This window comes from Asterias amurensis, chromosome 13, assembly GCF_032118995.1.
Source record: "Asterias amurensis chromosome 13, ASM3211899v1".
Classification (NCBI taxonomy): domain Eukaryota; kingdom Metazoa; phylum Echinodermata; class Asteroidea; order Forcipulatida; family Asteriidae; genus Asterias; species Asterias amurensis.
Window position 1 is genome coordinate 18,547,063 of NC_092660.1, and position 20,489 is coordinate 18,567,551.

Here is a 20,489-nt window from a genome sequence, read left to right on the forward strand (position 1 = left end):
TGATCCAACGCAAAAAGGGTTAATTCGACAATTTAAGTGTTATTTCAACATTTCTAAAACAAAATCCTTTGAATTGTTGGATCAGCTTTTTAAAAGTTAAACTGGCACTTAAATTGTTGACCGAATACCTTAAAATGCTAGATTTAACATATAAAATGCTGGATACAACACTTTCAAAGTGTAGTCACTCACCGAACTCATGCAAGTGTTGGATTCAACTCTTTAGTTTTTAGAGTGTAGTTTCTGAGCAGACCTTCTTTTGTCGTAAACATTGGGGAAAAACCTGTAGGATTTGACTAGCTTGTTCATTATCAAGTGTGAGTTGTATTTTTTTTTTCAACATTGATGACTTTTGTTTGTTTAAATTGCACCTTTCTAATTTTATCCGAAACCATTTAGTTTACAATTCGTGTATATACTTTCTCACTGCTGTTGCCATTTTGTTTATCAATAAAATGACAAAACACGTTGATTCCATTGTTTTCTAATCAAATAATTATTTTATGCCCGTTGCATTTTCTACGGAACCCTGGAACTAACTTGTTGAGATCTGAGATAGTTATATATTGCAGGATGATGACATCATAAACTTGAGATGGCGACATCTCGGGATGAAGATATCTTGAACTTTGATTGGTATCTTTAAAAAAATATTGTATCTTCTTCTTCCACCTTCAAAAGATTGAAGATTTTACACGCACTGCGTGTGTGCGCATGGGTTGGTTTGAGGTAAAACATGAACTATTGTGCCAGGTGCAGTTAGAATTACCTGTACTGTACAGGTGCGAGTAAAAAGCTGGAGATGAGGTTACTTCAGCCAGAGTTTTAGTAATACAGGCCTATTATACACAGACAGCATTTCCACGAAAGTGAACGGCTTGCGTCTACCCCGTGACCGGGTCGGTCGAGTTGGTCTTTGAAAAGCGTTCTGTAACCGTTTGCTATAAAATGCATAATGGGTAGAAAGATGTAGAATACAATGATCTACACAAATGACCCTGCGCATATATTTCTGCGCCTTGAACACCCAGCAGGGTAGTTCCGTGCGCATTTCAAGTCTTATTTTTATTATATTATTATATCCCTCGAAATTGCGTGGTTTTCTTTTTACCTCGTCGACTATTCACGGTCGGCCATTTATGGGAGTCAAATTTTTGACATGGCCGACCGTGTTTAGTTCGCGACGTAAAAGAAAAACCGTGCAATTTTTAGTCATACTTGTGTGGATCATTTATCTATTCTGCTCTTAAAACATCTTCCTAACCACCATATGCATTTCATAACAAACGGCTTCAAACGCTTTTTATAGACCAACTCGTCCGATCCAAGGCAACGTGTTCCCTTAAGCACACGAAACGGTAACCGTAAATCGGCTGTTAAATGGAAGGGATTACAAAGTTAATCCAAAGGATTGTAAATAGGGACCAAACCATTTTTAGATTTAAAATTAATTGAACTCATTGTTCCTGTATTTTGAACGATCCAACGGAACGCACGCGGAACTGTATAGCCGATGTCGTCGTATCGGACACGGCCTTTAATAGTAATACGCTGGTCGGTCTCATTCTTCGTGAACTCGATCAATTGAATTATCTATTGACCCTTTCTGTGTGGAGCTGTATTTATGGTAGTTTGTCATCGTCGTATGGCCACTTACGCCGTCAAGTTTAGTGGGGACGTAACACCGAGGGAATACTATAATACTTCTCTGCTACTTTAGACAAGATGTGCTTTTTGAGCCATCATGTCGTTATCCATAAATCTCACTTTTTTCCAGAAGCCTGAACCTTCAGGAACAGTCAAAAACTAAATTTGGTCGCGACTTTTTGCGACTTTGGAAAAATATTCAATTTTGAATTTATGTACCCCTTTGAGAGACGCCTGTTTTTGACTCAACCACCTGTATGACGGGTGCGTGTGTCAGCGGTCATATTGCTCTGTTCAGAATCAAAGAAAGGCCACCATTTATGAGTACCGCTTTTGGAAACCTTTATGACAACACACTTTGCATCGCAAAAATTTCTCATCATTTTTTCTTTGATATGCCTATGGTTAGACAAAAGAAAATTAAAAAAATTGTAGGCACTTGCCCTACGCATATTAGTAGTTATAATAAAACTACTGCCGACCACTCACGACATAGGACTATGATGACGTCATAGACATTTTAAACCATTACCATCGAATTCTTCGTATCCGAAAACCCCTTACAACCATTTTTCATCATAAATATTTTTAGCTGTTTCGTAGCGAAGCGCAGCGAAACAGCTCTTGTTTTTGTTAAAGTTTTTTTTATTATTTTTTTTATTTGTCTGTTTCAGTACTCGCAATTTTTTGAATAGTTCCTAAAGAGCAATTGCAATGAAACTTTCAGGGATTGAAGGTTATGGTGCAATGATGATCCTAAAGCAATGACGTCATGATGACGTCATAACCGGTCACGTGACGTCATCTTAAAGGTGTTTTATGTTAAATGTTTGAAAATTTATAACAAATCAGCCAAAAGAGACCGTAGGTTTCTGTTTGCGGGATTGCGGAGGGATAAATTAGGTCTTCATTTTGTTTTCTGTGCGTGACCTCACATGACCTCTACTTCCGGTCGAAACCGGAAGTGGCCCTCTAATTCAAAATTGGCAAAAGATATGAAGTTGCTTTTAACGATGTTAGTGCCTGGCAAGAGTGGGCAGTTCAAAAAAAATACCAATGACGTCACAAAATGCAACAGCGCCCTCTAGCGGCAGGTTGAAAACTTGTCAAAATGGACTTTTTGAAGATGTGTGTGGTGAAACTTTTTGTAATCACTTCAAATTTTACACACACGTTAACTGTCAGGCAGCCATCATATGTGTGAAGTTTCAGATCAATGACGTCATCGGGGGTTACGTGACGCGGCATTAAAGGTGCACTTTTTGAACTAATATAACTCCCTTAGTAATTATGCGATCATGTTGAAACTTGATAGGTTGTTGGATATTAACAAGTTCTTAGGAAATGTGAAATGACGTCATGATGACGTCATCACAAGATTTTTTATGATTTTTTTCAATTTTTGCACCTTTAACACATAAATAGCTATCTGAACATGGTATAATCCAAAATATTTTTGTATTTATGCCACATTGGGCAAATTGGTTTGAATAACCAACAAATTTAAAACTCTGTTGAGAAATTTGAAAATTTTAATGACGAAACAGCTCTGCATTTGTGCACAAATGCAATTTAGCTCTAGTTAAATATAATTGTTATCAAAAATATGGTGAAATGTATTTTGGCGCACTTTGATTCAATTCTGGCTCACTGTGCGCCGGTCGGTCTCGACACATTAATGTTTGTGTGCACTCGATCTATTAAACATGATCCCATAGTTATCGTCACAGTTGGACTCATCCAAAATGTCATGATATTATAATTATGTAGTCGTGTTCCACCAGTTGCTTTCCAGTACAATATGCATCTTGACCCTTTCTGTGTGGAGCTGTATTTATGGTTGTTTTTTATCGTCGTGTCAATTCAACTGTACGCCGTCAATATATAGTGGCGACGACACCGAGGGAATACTATAATACTTCTCTGCTATTTTGGACAACTGTACGCCGTCAATATATAGTGGCGACGACACCGAGGGAATATACTATAATACTTCTCTGCTATTTTGGACCAGATCTGCTTGTTGATGATCCATCATGTCGTTATCCATTCGCTGTCTGCACACTCGACCGGACCTAATCGTCTCGTGCTCGAAGCTTTTGAAGAGCGTCTGGCCCTGTTCAAGGGTTGAGCGTCTGCAGCATTTGGAGAACGAGAACTGCACTGGGTTCCCGTGTTCGTTAGTTCTCATTGACCATAGAGAGAACCGGCCAGATTCCGTAATCGGACATTTGCGGATTGTTCCGGTAAAGTTCCCGATTCAACCGAAAAGCGTGTATCTTGAGGCAGGTTGTGTAGACAAATCCAGACAAATGGAGGGATTGTACAAACAAATGCTGAGTTTTGCCGACAAATATGCGTCTGAAACCTTGGAGTGTCAACAGATCTTTGGGTGGATTTTCAAAGATTTGATCCCGTTACTCAAAAGTATAGGGTGTGTTGAATGCCCCGACTTTACGGTCCGAGCAGTTGGAGCTAATGCACTGGAACCATTTGGCACCCCGAGGTTTTGGACCAAAGACACACCGCCCCCTGACAACTGGAAGTTCGCCCCCGATGGTTCCATCATAACGAAGGACGCCTTGCTGAATACGGTCATGATAAAGAAAACTTGTGGAACCAAGATGGAACTTTGACTTTTTTTTACTTGCAGCCCCCCCCCCCCCCCACACACACACACACTATACATTGTAGCTGTGAAGTGACGTACATTTTCACCTGTGGGCTATCGACTTTGGCCGTGTAGTTATATGCTTGGAGTTTAAACCCATCAAACAAAATGGAACATTCAACCTCGGTGATTTCATCTCAATCAAAGCCATGAGTTTTGGCCCTGAGTGCGGGATGCTGGTTGCTTGACAAGATGGCTGCATCGCAATAAGAAATGCTGTATAGAACAGCTACCTGAGCGGAATGTTTTCAACGGAAATGGTATTTTAACTTGTTTATAATGCACCTGATCATCATTTTAATGTAATTTTTATATGGTACACTTCTGAATTTTTCGCAATTATCGACTAAAACATCAGGCACCAACCTAAAGGTTTTGAAAAACTAAAAACACTTATGCCGTTGACGGCGCGAGTCAAAGGACAATGCCGCTGACGTCATCTCTGGGAGTTTGCTTTGTTATACCTCCACGCTGTAACAAAGTGGCTTTACAAATTGGAGCTCCCAACTATGACGTTTTGAGAGTGATTACGTAACGGGGCTTTTAGAGAATTTTTTAGGACAATAAGAGAATTTTCCTGGGGCCTACACATGCCTCCAGCTCCTGCTCTATTGAACATAACATGAATATGTATAGCGTTTAACAAAGACAACGGTCCGAGTAGGGTGGAGCCTTCAGTATCCAACTTGTGATTGGGCGTTGGCAAGATCTGGACGTGCTACGGTGCTTTGAACGTGTAAAACGAATGATCACTAGTTGGACTCATCCAAAATGTCATGATATTATAATTATGTAGTCGTGTTCCACCAGTTGCTTTCCAGTACAATTGTATCTTGACCCTTTCTGTGTGGAGCTGTATTTATGGTTGTTTTTCATCGTCGTGTCAACTGTACGCCGTCTGGCGACGACACCAAGGGAATACTATAATACTTCTCTGCTATTTTGGACAACTGTACGCCGTCAATATATAGTGGCGACGACACCGAGGGAATATACTATAATACTTCTCTGCTATTTTGGACAAGATCTGCTTGTTGATGATCCATCATGTCGTTATCCATTCGCTGTCTGCACACTCGACCGGACCTAATCGTCTCGTGCTCGAAGCTTTTGAAGAGCGTCTGGCCCTGTTCCAAGGTTGAGCGTCTGCAGCATTTGGAGAACGAGAACTGCACTGGGTTCCCGTGTTCGTTAGTTCTCATTGACCATGGAGAGAACCGGCCAGATTCCGTCATCGGACATTTGCGGACTATTCCGGTAAAGTTCCCGATTCAACCGAAAAGCGTGTATCTTGAGGCAGGATGTGTAGACAAATCCAGACAAATGGAGGGATTGTTAAAACAAATGCTGAAATTTGCCGACAAATATGCGTTTGAAACCTTGGAGTGTCAACAGATCTTTGGGTGGATTTTCAAAGATTTTAACCCGTTATTCAAAAGTGTAGGGTGGGTTGAATGCCCCGACTTTACGGTCCGAGCAGTTGGAGCTAATGCACTGGAACCATTTGGCACCCCGAGATTTTGGACCAAAGACACACCGCCCCCTGACAACTGGAAGTTCGCCCCCGATGGTTCCATCATAACGAAGGACGCCTTGCTGAATACGGTCATGATGAAGAAAACTTGTGGAACCAAGATGGAACTTTGACTTTTTTTACTTGCAGCCCCCCCCCCCCCCCCCACACACACACACTATACATTGTAGCTGTGAAGTGACGTACATTTTCACCTGTGGGCTATCGACTTTGGCCGTGTAGTTATATGCTTGGAGTTTAAACCCATCAAACAAAATGGAACATTCATCCTCGGTGATTTCATCTCAATCAAAGCCATGAGTTTTGGCCCTGAGTGCGGGATGCTGGTTGCTTGACAAGATGGCTGCATCGCAATAAGAAATACTGTATAGAACAGCTACCTGAGCGGAATGTTTTCAACGGAAATGGTATTTTAACTTGTTTATAATGCACCTGATCATCATTTTAATGTAATTTTTATATGGTACCTCCACGCTGTAACAAAGTGGCTTTACAAACTGGAGCTCCCAACTATGACGTTTTGAGAGTGATTGAGTAACGGGGCTTTTCGCGAATCTCTCAGAAAAGCGCTGGATAAGGATATTCAAAATGATTGGTTATTTTTTTTACCAATTGAAATTGAAATTGAAATTTATAATCATATGACTCGATTTCCTTATTCATTGAAAACACTTTAAGTGAAATTCAGCAAAGTTCACGACTTGACATTTTCGTTCAAGCAGATCTTTAACATTCGTGTATAACCTGCCCAAACAATTGTCAGATTATGTACGCTTGCAGCTGATTTTTTATATTTTTTTGTTTTCCACCAAGAAAGTATGCTATTGTTTTACGTATTATCATCTTACTGGTTCTTAATTTGATAAAGGCTGGCTGGTCCTGATTGTTTGGCACGTTGCATTGGATTGTGCACGTTGTGCTATATAAACGGCGTTTGAAAGCGTTCGTTTGTTGGAAGGGTGCTTTAGAAGTATAATAATCCACACAAATGCTTCAAGATTGTGTGGTTTTCCTTTTACTTCGTGAATGTACACGGTCCACTGATTTGCAAAACCAAAATGTTGACTCGACAAAATACTGGACCGACTTTGGATTCGGCTTTAGGCTAGCTTTGCCCGCGGTTGTTTTGACAATTGCGCGTGCCGTGCGCATGCGTAGGCTCAGACGAGCGGATGGAGCCTGAAACCGAATCAAAAGCCGAAGCCGTCTTTTCGAGAAGGGCCGTAGTTCACGAAATAAAACGAAAACCACAAAATTTCGAGGCATATTAATATGTGAATCTTTATGTTCTACAACTCAGTACATGTATATTCATTACATAACAAACGCTGCCATACGCTTTCTGTAGCCCAAAGCGCCCAATCCAAGGCGTTTATGTATGTGTATGGCTTGATATTATGTTATTGTTCACCCGGAACTTAAAGAAGGCACTTTGACTGACACGTTTGGTAGTTGTTAAAGACCAGTTTATTCTCACTTCTTGTATCCCAACATAATTATGCATAAATGTGAAAATTTTGGCTCAATGGTCATCGAATTGATGCAAGCAAATAGTGGAAGAAAAAAACACCCTCGTTGCACCAAAATTGGTGTGCTTTCAGATACATAAATAAACTACCTCAGCTGAAGTATTTCATTATTAGAATGACACATTAATAACCTACTAATTTTGCTTTTTACCCATACACCGATGTGTGTTAGCAATGTTTTGTATACTCAGTACTTTCCCGAGTCATGTGGAAAAAAATATCACAGGCATAATTATTACTCGGGTGGCCGGGAGTTTACCTCTTTCTCCAAAACTTACCAAGTAAGTTTGTATGCTTTTATAACACTTGTTTTAAGTAATTACCAATAGTGTCCAGTTCCTTTAAAGAGTCTTTTCGAAACCTTGTCGAGTCGGCTTTCATCTTAAGCGGCTCTGTCCATCTTTCTGACTCTCAGCAATAAAAAGCGTACATTTTGTGAAACTTGCTGACGGAGCCAAAGCCAGAGCCAAACCCGCGGTTTCGACAAGACACTTTTTAATTAGCCTTTGGACATGAATGGTTTCAGGCTTATCTTGATTTTTATATCCGACAATATTACACAATAATTCCTTTGTTCTATGTAATTCACTGTTCACTTTCTTATGTAATATTGATGTTAACCAACATTAAAGGAACACGTTGCCTTGGATCGGTCGAGTTGGTCTTTGAAAAGCGTTTGTAACCGTTTTTTATAAAATGCATATGGGTAGAAAGATGTTGTAAAAGTAGAATACAATGATCCACACAAACATGCCTCGAAATTGCGTGGTTTTCCTTTTACCTCGTCGACTAACACGTCGGCCATTTATGGGGGTCAAAATTTTGACTCCCATAAATGGCCGACCATGTTAGTTCGCACAGTAGAAGGAAAACCATGCAATTTCGAGGCAAACTTGTGTGGATCATTGTATTCTACTTTCAAAACATCTTTCCAACCATATGCATTATATAAAAAAACGGTTACAAACGCTTGTGTTTTGACCAACTCGTCCGATCCAAGGCAACGTGTTCCTTTAACTACATGCCTGGTGGCGACAAGTTTTGTAAACCGACATTAAATATAGATGCCTGTTGGTTACTTGAATGATTTGATGTAAACCGTTATTAACTTTGTATATGGTAGTTATTTTAATACAGGGGCTAAACATTATGCAGACATTCTTTAAACGTATTTGTGATAGTGGCGCCGTTATAGTTTGCAGCAACACCATGTTTTAGTAGATGACATTATTTTTAGGATTACACAAAGTTTACTCAAATTTTAAATTGGCATGCGGTGATTTACTATGTGGTCATCTTTTACTAGATTATATTACTTCATGCACATCCTATTTTATTTTGCATGATTAATCCTTATTAAAATATGCAGATATTATGTTATACTATTTGCTATATTTGATAAAAATATTTTTCTTTCAGCCCAGATTTTGTATTAACTTCTCATGAGGCCTAGTCTACCACACACGACCTCAACAAAGCTTATTGAGGAGGGAGGTTTCAGTCGGAATCCATCTTAAATCCACCCCTTACGTCAATGTGTTCCAGTGGTTAGACTATGGAACTATGAAAACTTCCAATAACTTACCAGTGCGCTATGCGCTATAATAAGAAGTCTATGGTGGCCCTGAAGGGACATCGCATATCGCAAACGTGTGCGCATACGTATGCAATGTCGTGAAACAATTCGCGAATATGTGCGCAGACGTATGCAATGTCGTGAAACAATTCGCGAATATGTGCGCAGACGTATGCAATGTCGTGAAACAATTCGCGAATATGTGCGCAGACGTATGACACTGGGTGACGGATATGCGCTATAATAAGAAGTCACTGCTACTATTATTATGCTATACTACCAAATTTCCAATAACTTGACACTATTACACACAACACCAGCATCCTCACCATGGTTGCAATTATGCTCCCCAATCCCATTATGTGTGCACCCTACGAGCGTTGTTTCGCTCCCGGTACACGCGACATTATCCAGGAGTATCTCTCCACTCCCTTGGCCGAAGCGAGCCTCGGTTGTAGCCTCCAGGGCCTCGCTGAAGCCGAGCTGACGGCACGTCACACTAGCGTCGACTAGGTCCCAGCTGTCATCGCAGACCGTTCCCCAGTAACCGTTTGCGAAGATCTCCACCCGTCCTTTGTTGGGCGTGGCACCGCCAACCAATCGAACTGATAAAGCAAAGAAACACCATTGGTGACACTGGGTGACGGATATGTGCTATAATAAGAAGTCACAGTTACTTTTATTATGCTATACTACCACATTTCCAATACATTACCAGTGACACCATTACACACAACACCAGCATTCTCATCATGGTTGCAATTATGCATCCCAATCCCACTATGTGTGCACCCTACGAGCGTTGTATCGCTCCCGATACACGCGACATCATCCAGGAGTATCTCTCCATTCCCCCGGCCGAAGCGAGCCTCGGTTGTAGCCTCCAGGGCCTCGCTGAAGCCGAGCTGACGGCACGTCACGCTAGCGTCGACTAGGTCCCAGCTGTCGTCGGACTGGACTGGACTGGACTGGCTATACAGTCACTCAAAAACCCAAACTTCAATCCTATTATTGCAGGTACAACTTAGGAATCGTTACATGTATTTCACTTTCGCTGGTCTGTTGTATACGATAAATGGTGTGGCATTTTATTCTTTTGTTGTCAGCCTACTCCTCACGGCAGCGTGCGTAGAGTCAAAGATACTATCTTTGGTAGAGTGTAATTCCTTTTAGATTCAGTCACCCGGACGATGTCCCGCAGAGCGCACAGGCCTACTTTATATTATCAACACATCTCCTCCTTTTGTCATTTAAACTAACAGGAACAGGCAGAGTTAATGAGCTCAGTTTACAACGCGTTGCAACGGCCAACAACGCGTTGTGGAAATAAATTACCAAACTTCATTTTTACAACGCCTGCCAACGCCTCTGCAACGCGTTGGCTTATTTTGATACGGCGCCTTAATGGTGTTGTTAAAGTTGTGGTTGTTGTTATTGTTGTTTTATTGTATTGTTGTTGTTGTAAGGACCACGCCCCACCAAATGCACACCTCGTACCCCTCCCCTTGCAAATAATACCATCCTTCATTTTTTTTTTAACTACTTGCTAAAATGGAAAGTCACAGGCCTCTGTTGAAAAGCTATTGAAGCTGGACTGGACTGGACTGGACACCATTGGTGACACTGGGTGACGGATATGCGCTATAATAAAGTTTTATTTCGAGCATCGAAGAAAAACTCATTTATCCACGGCAAATAGTGATCCGGTCCGCTAGGCCTCATTGTCTCCTTGTTTTGGAGACGCACGGTCTGGACTAATCATGATGCGTGTTTTAAAGGTTCTATCAATTTGAAGGACCAATCACAACCGGCGTGTAGGTCGATAACGCTTCGGTAAGCATTGTTCCAGTTCACTCTCTGTCTCGGTAACGGATAGAGAGGGTCAACATAATTTTTCTCCCCACCCACCTCTCCGACAATAAAGACACATTTATATCAGCAACTGATAATATTACCCTCGGCGATGATACATTAAAATCTGGATTAAGGTTGTTCTCTGCAAAATAGTTACAATGCTAACCAGTGATTAAATGATATGTGGGGAATGTTGTGGTTTGTAAAAACTGACTTAAATTATGATAAAATATAAATAATTAGCTTGAATTCATAGTTTTCAGGTAGACTCCTATGAGAAATGCTTCGGCAGACGCTCGGAGCAGGTGATGTATTATGTATACATGTGTACTTATAACAAGAGACAAGAATTAAGGTGTCAGCCATTACATCTCATGTGCATGCTTGTTTTTATTGCCAGGTCCCTTTGGCTTCACCGGTAATAGACACCGTGTGGTGGAGTCAGTGCTTTGGAGTAGACACTTCCAAACCCGTTTATTGGGATGCAATGTGTATTGTAAGTCCGCGGCGAACTTATTTGAATTGAATAATTCTTAGACTCCTGGTAGACATCAGGAAGTTCCTCAAGTATTATCACTGGAGGTAAAGAATTGTGTGTAGTGGCATGAAATGTTGAAATGTTTTCTGTTGAACGAAAGAGTAAAACTATAATACCAAACTTCCAATAACTTACCAGTGACACCATTACACACAACACCAGCATCCTCACCATGGTAGCAATTATGCTCCCCAATCCCATTATGTGTGCACCCTACGAGCGTTGTATCGCTTCCGGTACACGCGACATTATCCAGGAGTATCTCTCCACTCCCTTGGCCGAAGCGAGCCTCGGTTGTAGCCTCCAGGGCCTCGCTGAAGCCGAGCTGACGGCACGTCACACTAGCGTCGACTAGGTCCCAGCTGTCGTCGGACTGGACTGGACTGGACTGGACTGGCTATACAGTCACTCAAAAACCCAAATTTCAATCCTATTATTGCAGGTACAACTTAGGAATCGTTACATGTATTTCACTATCGCTGATCTGTTGTATACGATAAATGGTGTGGCATTTTATTCTTTTGTTGTCAGCCTACTCCTCACGGCAGCGTGCGTAGAGTCAAAGATACTATCTTTGGTAGAGTGTAATTCCTTTTAGATTCAGTCACCCGGACGATGTCCCGCAGAGCGCACAGGCCTACTTTAAATTATCAACACATCTCCTCCTTTTGTCATTTAAACTAACAGGAACAGGCAGAGTTAATGAGCTCAGTTTACAACGCGTTGCAACGGCCAACAACGCGTTGTGGAAATAAATTACCAAACTTCATTTTTACAACGCCTGCCAACGCCTCTGCAACGCGTTGGCTTATTTTGATACGGCGACTTAATGGTGTTGTTAAAGTTGTGGTTGTTGTAATTGTTGTTTTATTGTATTGTTGTTGTTGTAAGAACCACGCCCCACCAAATGCACACCTCGTACCCCTCCCCTTGCAAATAATACCATCCTTCATTTTTTTTTAACTACTTGCTAAAATGGAAAGTCACAGGCCTCTGTTGAAAAGCTATTGAAGCTGGACTGGACTGGACTGGACTGGACTGGACACCATTGGTGACACTGGGTGACGGATATGCGCTATAATAAAGTTTTATTTCGAGCATCGAAGAAAAACTCATTTATCCACGGCAAATAGTGATCCGGTCCGCTAGGCCTCATTGTCTCCTTGTTTTGGAGACGCACGGTCTGGACTTATCATGATGCGTGTTTTAAAGGTTCTATCAATTTGAAGGACCAATCACAACCGGCGTGTAGGTCGATAACGCTTCGGTAAGCATTGTTGCAGTTCACTCTCTGTCTCGGTAACGGATAGAGAGGGTCAACAAAATTTTTCTCCCCACCCACCTCTCCCACAATAAAGACACATTTATATCAGCAATTGATAATATTACCCTCGGCGATGATACATTAAAATCTGGATTAAGGTTGTTCTCTGCAAAATAGTTACAATGCTAACCCGTGATTAAATGATATGTGGGGAATGTTGTGGTTTGTAAAAACTGACTTAAATTATGATAAAATATAAATAATTAGCTTGAATTCATAGTTTTCAGGTAGACTCCTATGAGAAATGCTTCGGCAGACGCTCGGAGCAGGTGATGTATTATGTATACATGTGTACTTATAACAAGAGACAAGAATTAAGGTGTCAGCCATTACATCTCATGTGCATGCTTGTTTTTATTGCCAGGTCCCTTTGGCTTCACCGGTAATAGACACCGTGTGGTGGAGTCAGTGCTTTGGAGTAGACACTTCCAAACCCGTTTATTGGGATGCAATGTGTATTGTAAGTCCGCGGCGAACTTATTTGAATTGAATAATTCTTAGACTCCTGGTAGACATCAGGAAGTTCCTCAAGTATTATCACTGGAGGTAAAGAATTGTGTGTAGTGGCATGAAATGTTGAAATGTTTTCTGTTGAACGAAAGAGTAAAACTATAATACCAAACTTCCAATAACTTACCAGTGACACCATTACACACAACACCAGCATCCTCACCATGGTAGCAATTATGCTCCCCAATCCCATTATGTGTGCACCCTACGAGCGTTGTATCGCTCCCGGTACACGCGACATTATCCAGGAGTATCTCTCCACTCCCTTGGCCGAAGCGAGCCTCGGTTGTAGCCTCCAGGGCCTCGCTGAAGCCGAGCTGACGGCACGCCACGCTAGCGTCGACTAGGTCCCAGCTGTCATCGCAGACCGTTCCCCAGTAACCGTTTGCGAAGATCTCCACCCGTCCTTTGTTCGGCGTGGCACCGCCAACCAATCGAACTGATAAAGCAAAGAAACACCATTGGTGACACTGGGTGACGGATATGTGCTATAATAAGAAGTCACAGTTACTATTATTATGCTATACTACCACATTTCCAATACATTACCAGTGACACCATTACACACAACACCAGCATTCTCATCATGGTTGCAATTATGCATCCCAATCCCACTATGTGTGCACCCCACGAGCGTTGTATCGCTCCCGGTACACGCGACATCATCCAGGAGTATCTCTCCGTTCCCCCGGCCGAAGCGAGCCCCGGTTGTAGCCTCCAGGGCCTCGCTGAAGCCGAGCTGACGGCACGTCACACTAGCGTCGACTAGGTCCCAGCTGTCGTCGGACTGGACTGGACTGGACTGGACTGGCTATACAGTCACTCAAAAACCCAAATTTCAATCCTATTATTGCAGGTACAACTTAGGAATCGTTACATGTATTTCACTATCGCTGATCTGTTGTATACGATAAATGGTGTGGCATTTTATTCTTTTGTTGTCAGCCTACTCCTCACGGCAGCGTGCGTAGAGTCAAAGATACTATCTTTGGTAGAGTGTAATTCCTTTTAGATTCAGTCACCCGGACGATGTCCCGCAGAGCGCACAGGCCTACTTTAAATTATCAACACATCTCCTCCTTTTGTCATTTAAACTAACAGGAACAGGCAGAGTTAATGAGCTCAGTTTACAACGCGTTGCAACGGCCAACAACGCGTTGTGGAAATAAATTACCAAACTTCATTTTTACAACGCCTGCCAACGCCTCTGCAACGCGTTGGCTTATTTTGATACGGCGCCTTAATGGTGTTGTTAAAGTTGTGGTTGTTGTAATTGTTGTTTTATTGTATTGTTGTTGTTGTAAGAACCACGCCCCACCAAATGCACACCTCGTACCCCTCCCCTTGCAAATAATACCATCCTTCATTTTTTTTTAACTACTTGCTAAAATGGAAAGTCACAGGCCTCTGTTGAAAAGCTATTGAAGCTGGACTGGACTGGACTGGACTGGACTGGACTGGACACCATTGGTGACACTGGGTGACGGATATGCGCTATAATAAAGTTTTATTTCGAGCATCGAAGAAAAACTCATTTATCCACGGCAAATAGTGATCCGGTCCGCTAGGCCTCATTGTCTCCTTGTTTTGGAGACGCACGGTCTGGACTTATCATGATGCGTGTTTTAAAGGTTCTATCAATTTGAAGGACCAATCACAACCGGCGTGTAGGTCGATAACGCTTCGGTAAGCATTGTTGCAGTTCACTCTCTGTCTCGGTAACGGATAGAGAGGGTCAACAAAATTTTTCTCCCCACCCACCTCTCCCACAATAAAGACACATTTATATCAGCAATTGATAATATTACCCTCGGCGATGATACATTAAAATCTGGATTAAGGTTGTTCTCTGCAAAATAGTTACAATGCTAACCCGTGATTAAATGATATGTGGGGAATGTTGTGGTTTGTAAAAACTGACTTAAATTATGATAAAATATAAATAATTAGCTTGAATTCATAGTTTTCAGGTAGACTCCTATGAGAAATGCTTCGGCAGACGCTCGGAGCAGGTGATGTATTATGTATACATGTGTACTTATAACAAGAGACAAGAATTAAGGTGTCAGCCATTACATCTCATGTGCATGCTTGTTTTTATTGCCAGGTCCCTTTGGCTTCACCGGTAATAGACACCGTGTGGTGGAGTCAGTGCTTTGGAGTAGACACTTCCAAACCCGTTTATTGGGATGCAATGTGTATTGTAAGTCCGCGGCGAACTTATTTGAATTGAATAATTCTTAGACTCCTGGTAGACATCAGGAAGTTCCTCAAGTATTATCACTGGAGGTAAAGAATTGTGTGTAGTGGCATGAAATGTTGAAATGTTTTCTGTTGAACGAAAGAGTAAAACTATAATACCAAACTTCCAATAACTTACCAGTGACACCATTACACACAACACCAGCATCCTCACCATGGTTGCAATTATGCTCCCCAATCCCATTATGTGTGCACCCTACGAGCGTTGTATCGCTCCCGGTACACGCGACATTATCCAGGAGTATCTCTCCACTCCCTCGGCCGAAGCGAGCCTCGGTTGTAGCCTCCAGGGCCTCGCTGGAGCCGAGCTGACGGCACACCACGCTAGCGTCGACTAGGTCCCAGTTGTCATCGCAGACCGTTCCCCAGTAACCGTTTGCAAAGATCTCCACCCGTCCTTCGTTCGGCGTGGCACCGCCAACCAATCGAACTGATAAAGCAAAGAAACACCATTGGTGACACTGGGTGAAGGATATGCGCTATAATAAGAAGTCTATGGTGGCCCTGAAGGGACATCGCATATCGCAAACGTGTGCGCATACGTATGCAATGTCGTGAAACAATTCGCGAATATGTGCGCAGACGTATGCAATGTCGTGAAACAATTCGCGAATATGTGCGCAGACGTATGACACTGGGTGACGGATATGCGCTATAATAAGAAGTTACAGTTACTATTATTATGCTATACTACCAAATTTCAAATACATTACCAGTGACACCATTACACACAACACCAGCATCCTCATCATGGTTGCAGTTATGCATCCCAAGTTACGATGCGTTGGATCTGTCGCAAGTTCCTTGACAACGAGGAAGGACACGTCGTAAGTTACGACGGCCCATAGGGTCAACGTAAGAATGCGATGTTTCATGTGGTTACGCATAAAATGCATGAAAGGACATAACAATTACCACACGTAACTTCCGTGAACCAATCGGGAAGACACTAGACAACAAATGGAAATTTACACTCCCCCCCACAAAAAAAAAACGAGTAAAAGAAAAGAAAACAAACACACACATAACAAACGAACAAACAAACTAAAACAACAAATAAATAATTATAAACCAACCAAGAAAACCCAAACCTAAACACTAGTCCGAAATGGTTGAGTGTCTGCCATCTTGAATGAACTATTATACACGACTGTTTCATGACCAAGCTGTACACAACATAAAACAGCCGCAGAACTTTAGCAGTTCATCCTCGTCCGAAAGGTTGTTTTTATTAAGAATGAAAATAGTTTGTATTGCAACTCGTCGCGCTTACGACGTGTTTGGTGAAATGGATTGTGGAACTCGTCGCAGCCGCGACGTGTCTTAGGTCTGCGACGCATCGCAAACCCTACGATGCGTCGCTACTTGCGATGAGTTTCGTGAAATCGGGGGCAGGAGTATCTCTCCGTTCCCCCGGCCGAAGCGAGCCTCGGTTGTAGCCTCCAGGGCCTTGCTGAAGCCGAGCTGACGGCACGTCACGCTAGCGTCGACTAGGTCCCAGCTGTCGTCGGACTGGACTGGACTAGACTGGACTGGCTATACAGTCACTCAAAAACCCAAATTTCGTTCCTATTATTGCAGGTACAACTTAGGAATCGTTATTTCACTTTCGCTGTTCTGTTGTATACGATAAATGGTGTGGCATTTTATTCTTTTGTTGTCAGCCTACTCCTCACGGTAGCGTGCGTAGAGTCAAAGATACTATCTTTGGTAGAGTGTGTTTCCTTTTAGATTCAGTCACCCGTACGATGTCCCGCAGAGCACACGTGACTACTTTAAATTATCAACACATCTCCTCCTTTTGTCATTTAAACTAACAGGAACAGGCAGAGTTAATGAGCTCAGTTTTCAACGCGTTGTGGAAATAAATTACCAAACTTCATTTTTACAACGCCTGCCAACGCCTCTGCAACGCGTTGGCCTATTTTGATACGGCGCCTTAACGGTGTTGTTAAAGTTGTGGTTGTTGTTATTGTTGTTTTATTGTATTGTTGGTGTTGTAAGAACCACACCCCACCAAATGCCACACCTCGTACCTCTCCCCTTGCAAATAATACCATCCTTCATTTTTTGATTAAATGATATGTGGGGAATGTTGTGGTTTGTAAAAACTGACTTAAATTATGATAAAATATAAATAATTAGCTTGAATTCATAGTTTTCAGGTAGACTCCTATGAGAAATGCTTCGGCAGACGCTCGGAGCAGGTGATGTATTATGTATACATGTGTACTTATAACAAGAGACAAGAATTAAGGTGTCAGCCATTACATCTCATGTGCATGCTTGTTTTTATTGCCAGGTCCCTTTGGCTTCACCGGTAATAGACACCGTGTGGTGGAGTCAGTGCTTTGGAGTAGACACTTCCAAACCCGTTTATTGGGATGCAATGTGTATTGTAAGTCCGCGGCGAACTTATTTGAATTGAATAATTCTTAGACTCCTGGTAGACATCAGGAAGTTCCTCAAGTATTATCACTGGAGGTAAAGAATTGTGTGTAGTGGCATGAAATGTTGAAATGTTTTCTGTTGAACGAAAGAGTAAAACTATAATACCAAACTTCCAATAACTTACCAGTGACACCATTACACACAACACCAGCATCCTCACCATGGTTGCAATTATGCTCCCCAATCCCATTATGTGTGCACCCTACGAGCGTTGTATCGCTCCCGGTACACGCGACATTATCCAGGAGTATCTCTCCACTCCCTCGGCCGAAGCGAGCCTCGGTTGTAGCCTCCAGGGCCTCGCTGGAGCCGAGCTGACGGCACACCACGCTAGCGTCGACTAGGTCCCAGCTGTCATCGCAGACCGTTCCCCAGTAACCGTTTGCAAAGATCTCCACCCGTCCTTCGTTCGGCGTGGCACCGCCAACCAATCGAACTGATAAAGCAAAGAAACACCATTGGTGACACTGGGTGAAGGATATGCGCTATAATAAGAAGTCTATGGTGGCCCTGAAGGGACATCGCATATCACAAACGTGTGCGCATACGTATGCAATGTCGTGAAACAATTCGCGAATATGTGCGCAGACGTATGCAATGTCGTGAAACAATTCGCGAATATGTGCGCAGACGTATGACACTGGGTGACGGATATGCGCTATAATAAGAAGTTACAGTTACTATTATTATGCTATACTACCAAATTTCAAATACATTACCAGTGACACCATTACACACAACACCAGCATCCTCATCATGGTTGCAGTTATGCATCCCAAGTTACGATGCGTTGGATCTGTCGCAAGTTCCTTGACAACGAGGAAGGACACGTCGTAAGTTACGACGGCCCATAGGGTCAACGTAAGAATGCGATGTTTCATGTGGTTACGCATAAAATGCATGAAAGGACATAACAATTACCACACGTAACTTCCGTGAACCAATCGGGAAGACACTAGACAACAAATGGAAATTTACACTCCCCCACACAAAAAAAACGAGTAAAAGAAAAGAAAACAAACACACACATAACAAACGAACAAACAAACTAAAACAACAAATAAATAATTATAAACCAACCAAGAAAACCCAAACCTAAACACTAGTCCGAAATGGTTGAGTGTCTGCCATCTTGAATGAACTATTATACACGACTGTTTCATGACCAAGCTGTACACAACATAAAACAGCCGCAGAACTTTAGCAGTTCATCCTCGTCCAAAAGGTTGTTTTTATTAAGAATGAAAATAGTTTGTATTGCAACTCGTCGCGCTTACGACGTGTTTGGTGAAATGGATTGTGGAACTCGTCGCAGCCGCGACGTGTCTTAGGTCTGCGACGCATCGCAAACCCTACGATGCGTCGCTACTTGCGATGAGTTTCGTGAAATCGGGGGCAGGAGTATCTCTCCGTTCCCCCGGCCGAAGCGAGCCTCGGTTGTAGCCTCCAGGGCCTTGCTGAAGCCGAGCTGACGGCACGTCACGCTAGCGTCGACTAGGTCCCAGCTGTCGTCGGACTGGACTGGACTAGACTGGACTGGCTATACAGTCACTCAAAAACCCAAATTTCGTTCCTATTATTGCAGGTACAACTTAGGAATCGTTATTTCACTTTCGCTGTTCTGTTGTATACGATAAATGGTGTGGCATTTTATTCTTTTGTTGTCAGCCTACTCCTCACGGCAGCGTGCGTAGAGTCAAAGATACTATCTTTGGTAGAGTGTAATTCCTTTTAGATTCAGTCACCCGGACGATGTCCCGCAGAGCACACGTGACTACTTTAAATTATCAACACATCTCCTCCTTTTGTCATTTAAACTAACAGGAACAGGCAGAGTTAATGAGCTCAGTTTACAACGCGTTGCAACGGCCAACAACGCGTTGTGAAAATAAATTACCAAACTTCATTTTTACAACGCCTGCCAACGCCTCTGCAACGCGTTGGCCTATTTTGATACGGCGCCTTAATGGTGTTGTTAAAGTTGTGATTGTTGTTATTGTTGTTTTATTGTATTGTTGGTGTTGTAAGAACCACGCCCCACCAAATGCCACACCTCGTACCTCTCCCCTTGCAAATAATACCATCCTTCATTTTTTTTAAATACTTGCTAAAATGGAAAGTCACAGGCCTGTGTTGAAAAGCTATTGAAGCTGGACTGGACTGGACTGGACTGGACACCATTGGTGACACTGGGTGACGGATATGCGCTATAATAAGAAGTCACTGTTACTATTATTATGCTATAATACCAAACTTCCAATAACTTACCAGTGACACCATTACACACAACACCAGCATCCTCACCATGGTTGCAATTATGTTCCCCAATCCCATTATGTGTGCACCCTACGAGCGTTGTATCGCTCCCGGTACACGCGACATTATCCAGGAGTATCTCTCCACTCCCTTGGCCGAAGCGAGCCTCGGTTGTAGCCTCCAGGGCCTCGCTGAAGCCGAGCTGACGGCACACCACGCTAGCGTCGACTAGGTCCCAGCTGTCATCGCAGACCGTTCCCCAGTAACCGTTTGCGAAGATCTCCACCCGTCCTTTGTTCGGCGTGGCACCGCCAACCAATCGAACTGATAAAGCAAA

General features: G+C 42.5%; 3 protein-coding genes across 3 annotated transcripts in view; 2 read left to right on the forward strand and 1 right to left on the reverse strand.

Annotated features, from left to right (window-relative positions):
• Positions 1–20,489, reverse strand: part of LOC139946303 (scavenger receptor cysteine-rich domain-containing protein DMBT1-like) — a 28,849-nt gene that overhangs the window by 6,911 nt on the left and 1,449 nt on the right. Inside the window, exons 3-12 of the mRNA XM_071943927.1 lie at positions 20,165–20,476; positions 18,021–18,332; positions 15,564–15,875; positions 14,992–15,032; positions 13,733–13,994; positions 13,204–13,622; positions 11,485–11,746; positions 10,866–10,953; positions 9,673–9,929; positions 9,383–9,562 (exon numbers count right to left, since the gene is read on the reverse strand). Coding sequence (XP_071800028.1) covers positions 9,383–9,562; positions 9,673–9,929; positions 10,866–10,953; positions 11,485–11,746; positions 13,204–13,622; positions 13,733–13,994; positions 14,992–15,032; positions 15,564–15,875; positions 18,021–18,332; positions 20,165–20,476 — 2,445 coding nt within the window. The remainder of the gene's footprint in view (positions 1–9,382; positions 9,563–9,672; positions 9,930–10,865; positions 10,954–11,484; positions 11,747–13,203; positions 13,623–13,732; positions 13,995–14,991; positions 15,033–15,563; positions 15,876–18,020; positions 18,333–20,164; positions 20,477–20,489) is intronic.
• On the forward strand, positions 3,681–4,315 carry LOC139946404 (uncharacterized). The gene has a single exon (XM_071944050.1). The coding sequence runs from the start codon at positions 3,684–3,686 to the stop codon at positions 4,281–4,283; it is 600 nt and encodes a 199-aa protein (XP_071800151.1). The 5' UTR covers positions 3,681–3,683; the 3' UTR covers positions 4,284–4,315.
• Positions 4,893–5,989, forward strand: LOC139946401 (uncharacterized). Its single transcript, XM_071944046.1, has one exon. It carries the CDS (start codon positions 5,366–5,368, stop codon positions 5,963–5,965), a length of 600 nt encoding a protein of 199 aa, XP_071800147.1. The 5' UTR covers positions 4,893–5,365; the 3' UTR covers positions 5,966–5,989.

Coding starts and splice junctions, on each gene's coding strand:
- LOC139946404 (XM_071944050.1), top strand. CDS start 3,684: ATGTCGTTATCCATTCGCTGTCTGCACACTCGACCGGACCTAATCGTC.
- LOC139946401 (XM_071944046.1), top strand. CDS start 5,366: ATGTCGTTATCCATTCGCTGTCTGCACACTCGACCGGACCTAATCGTC.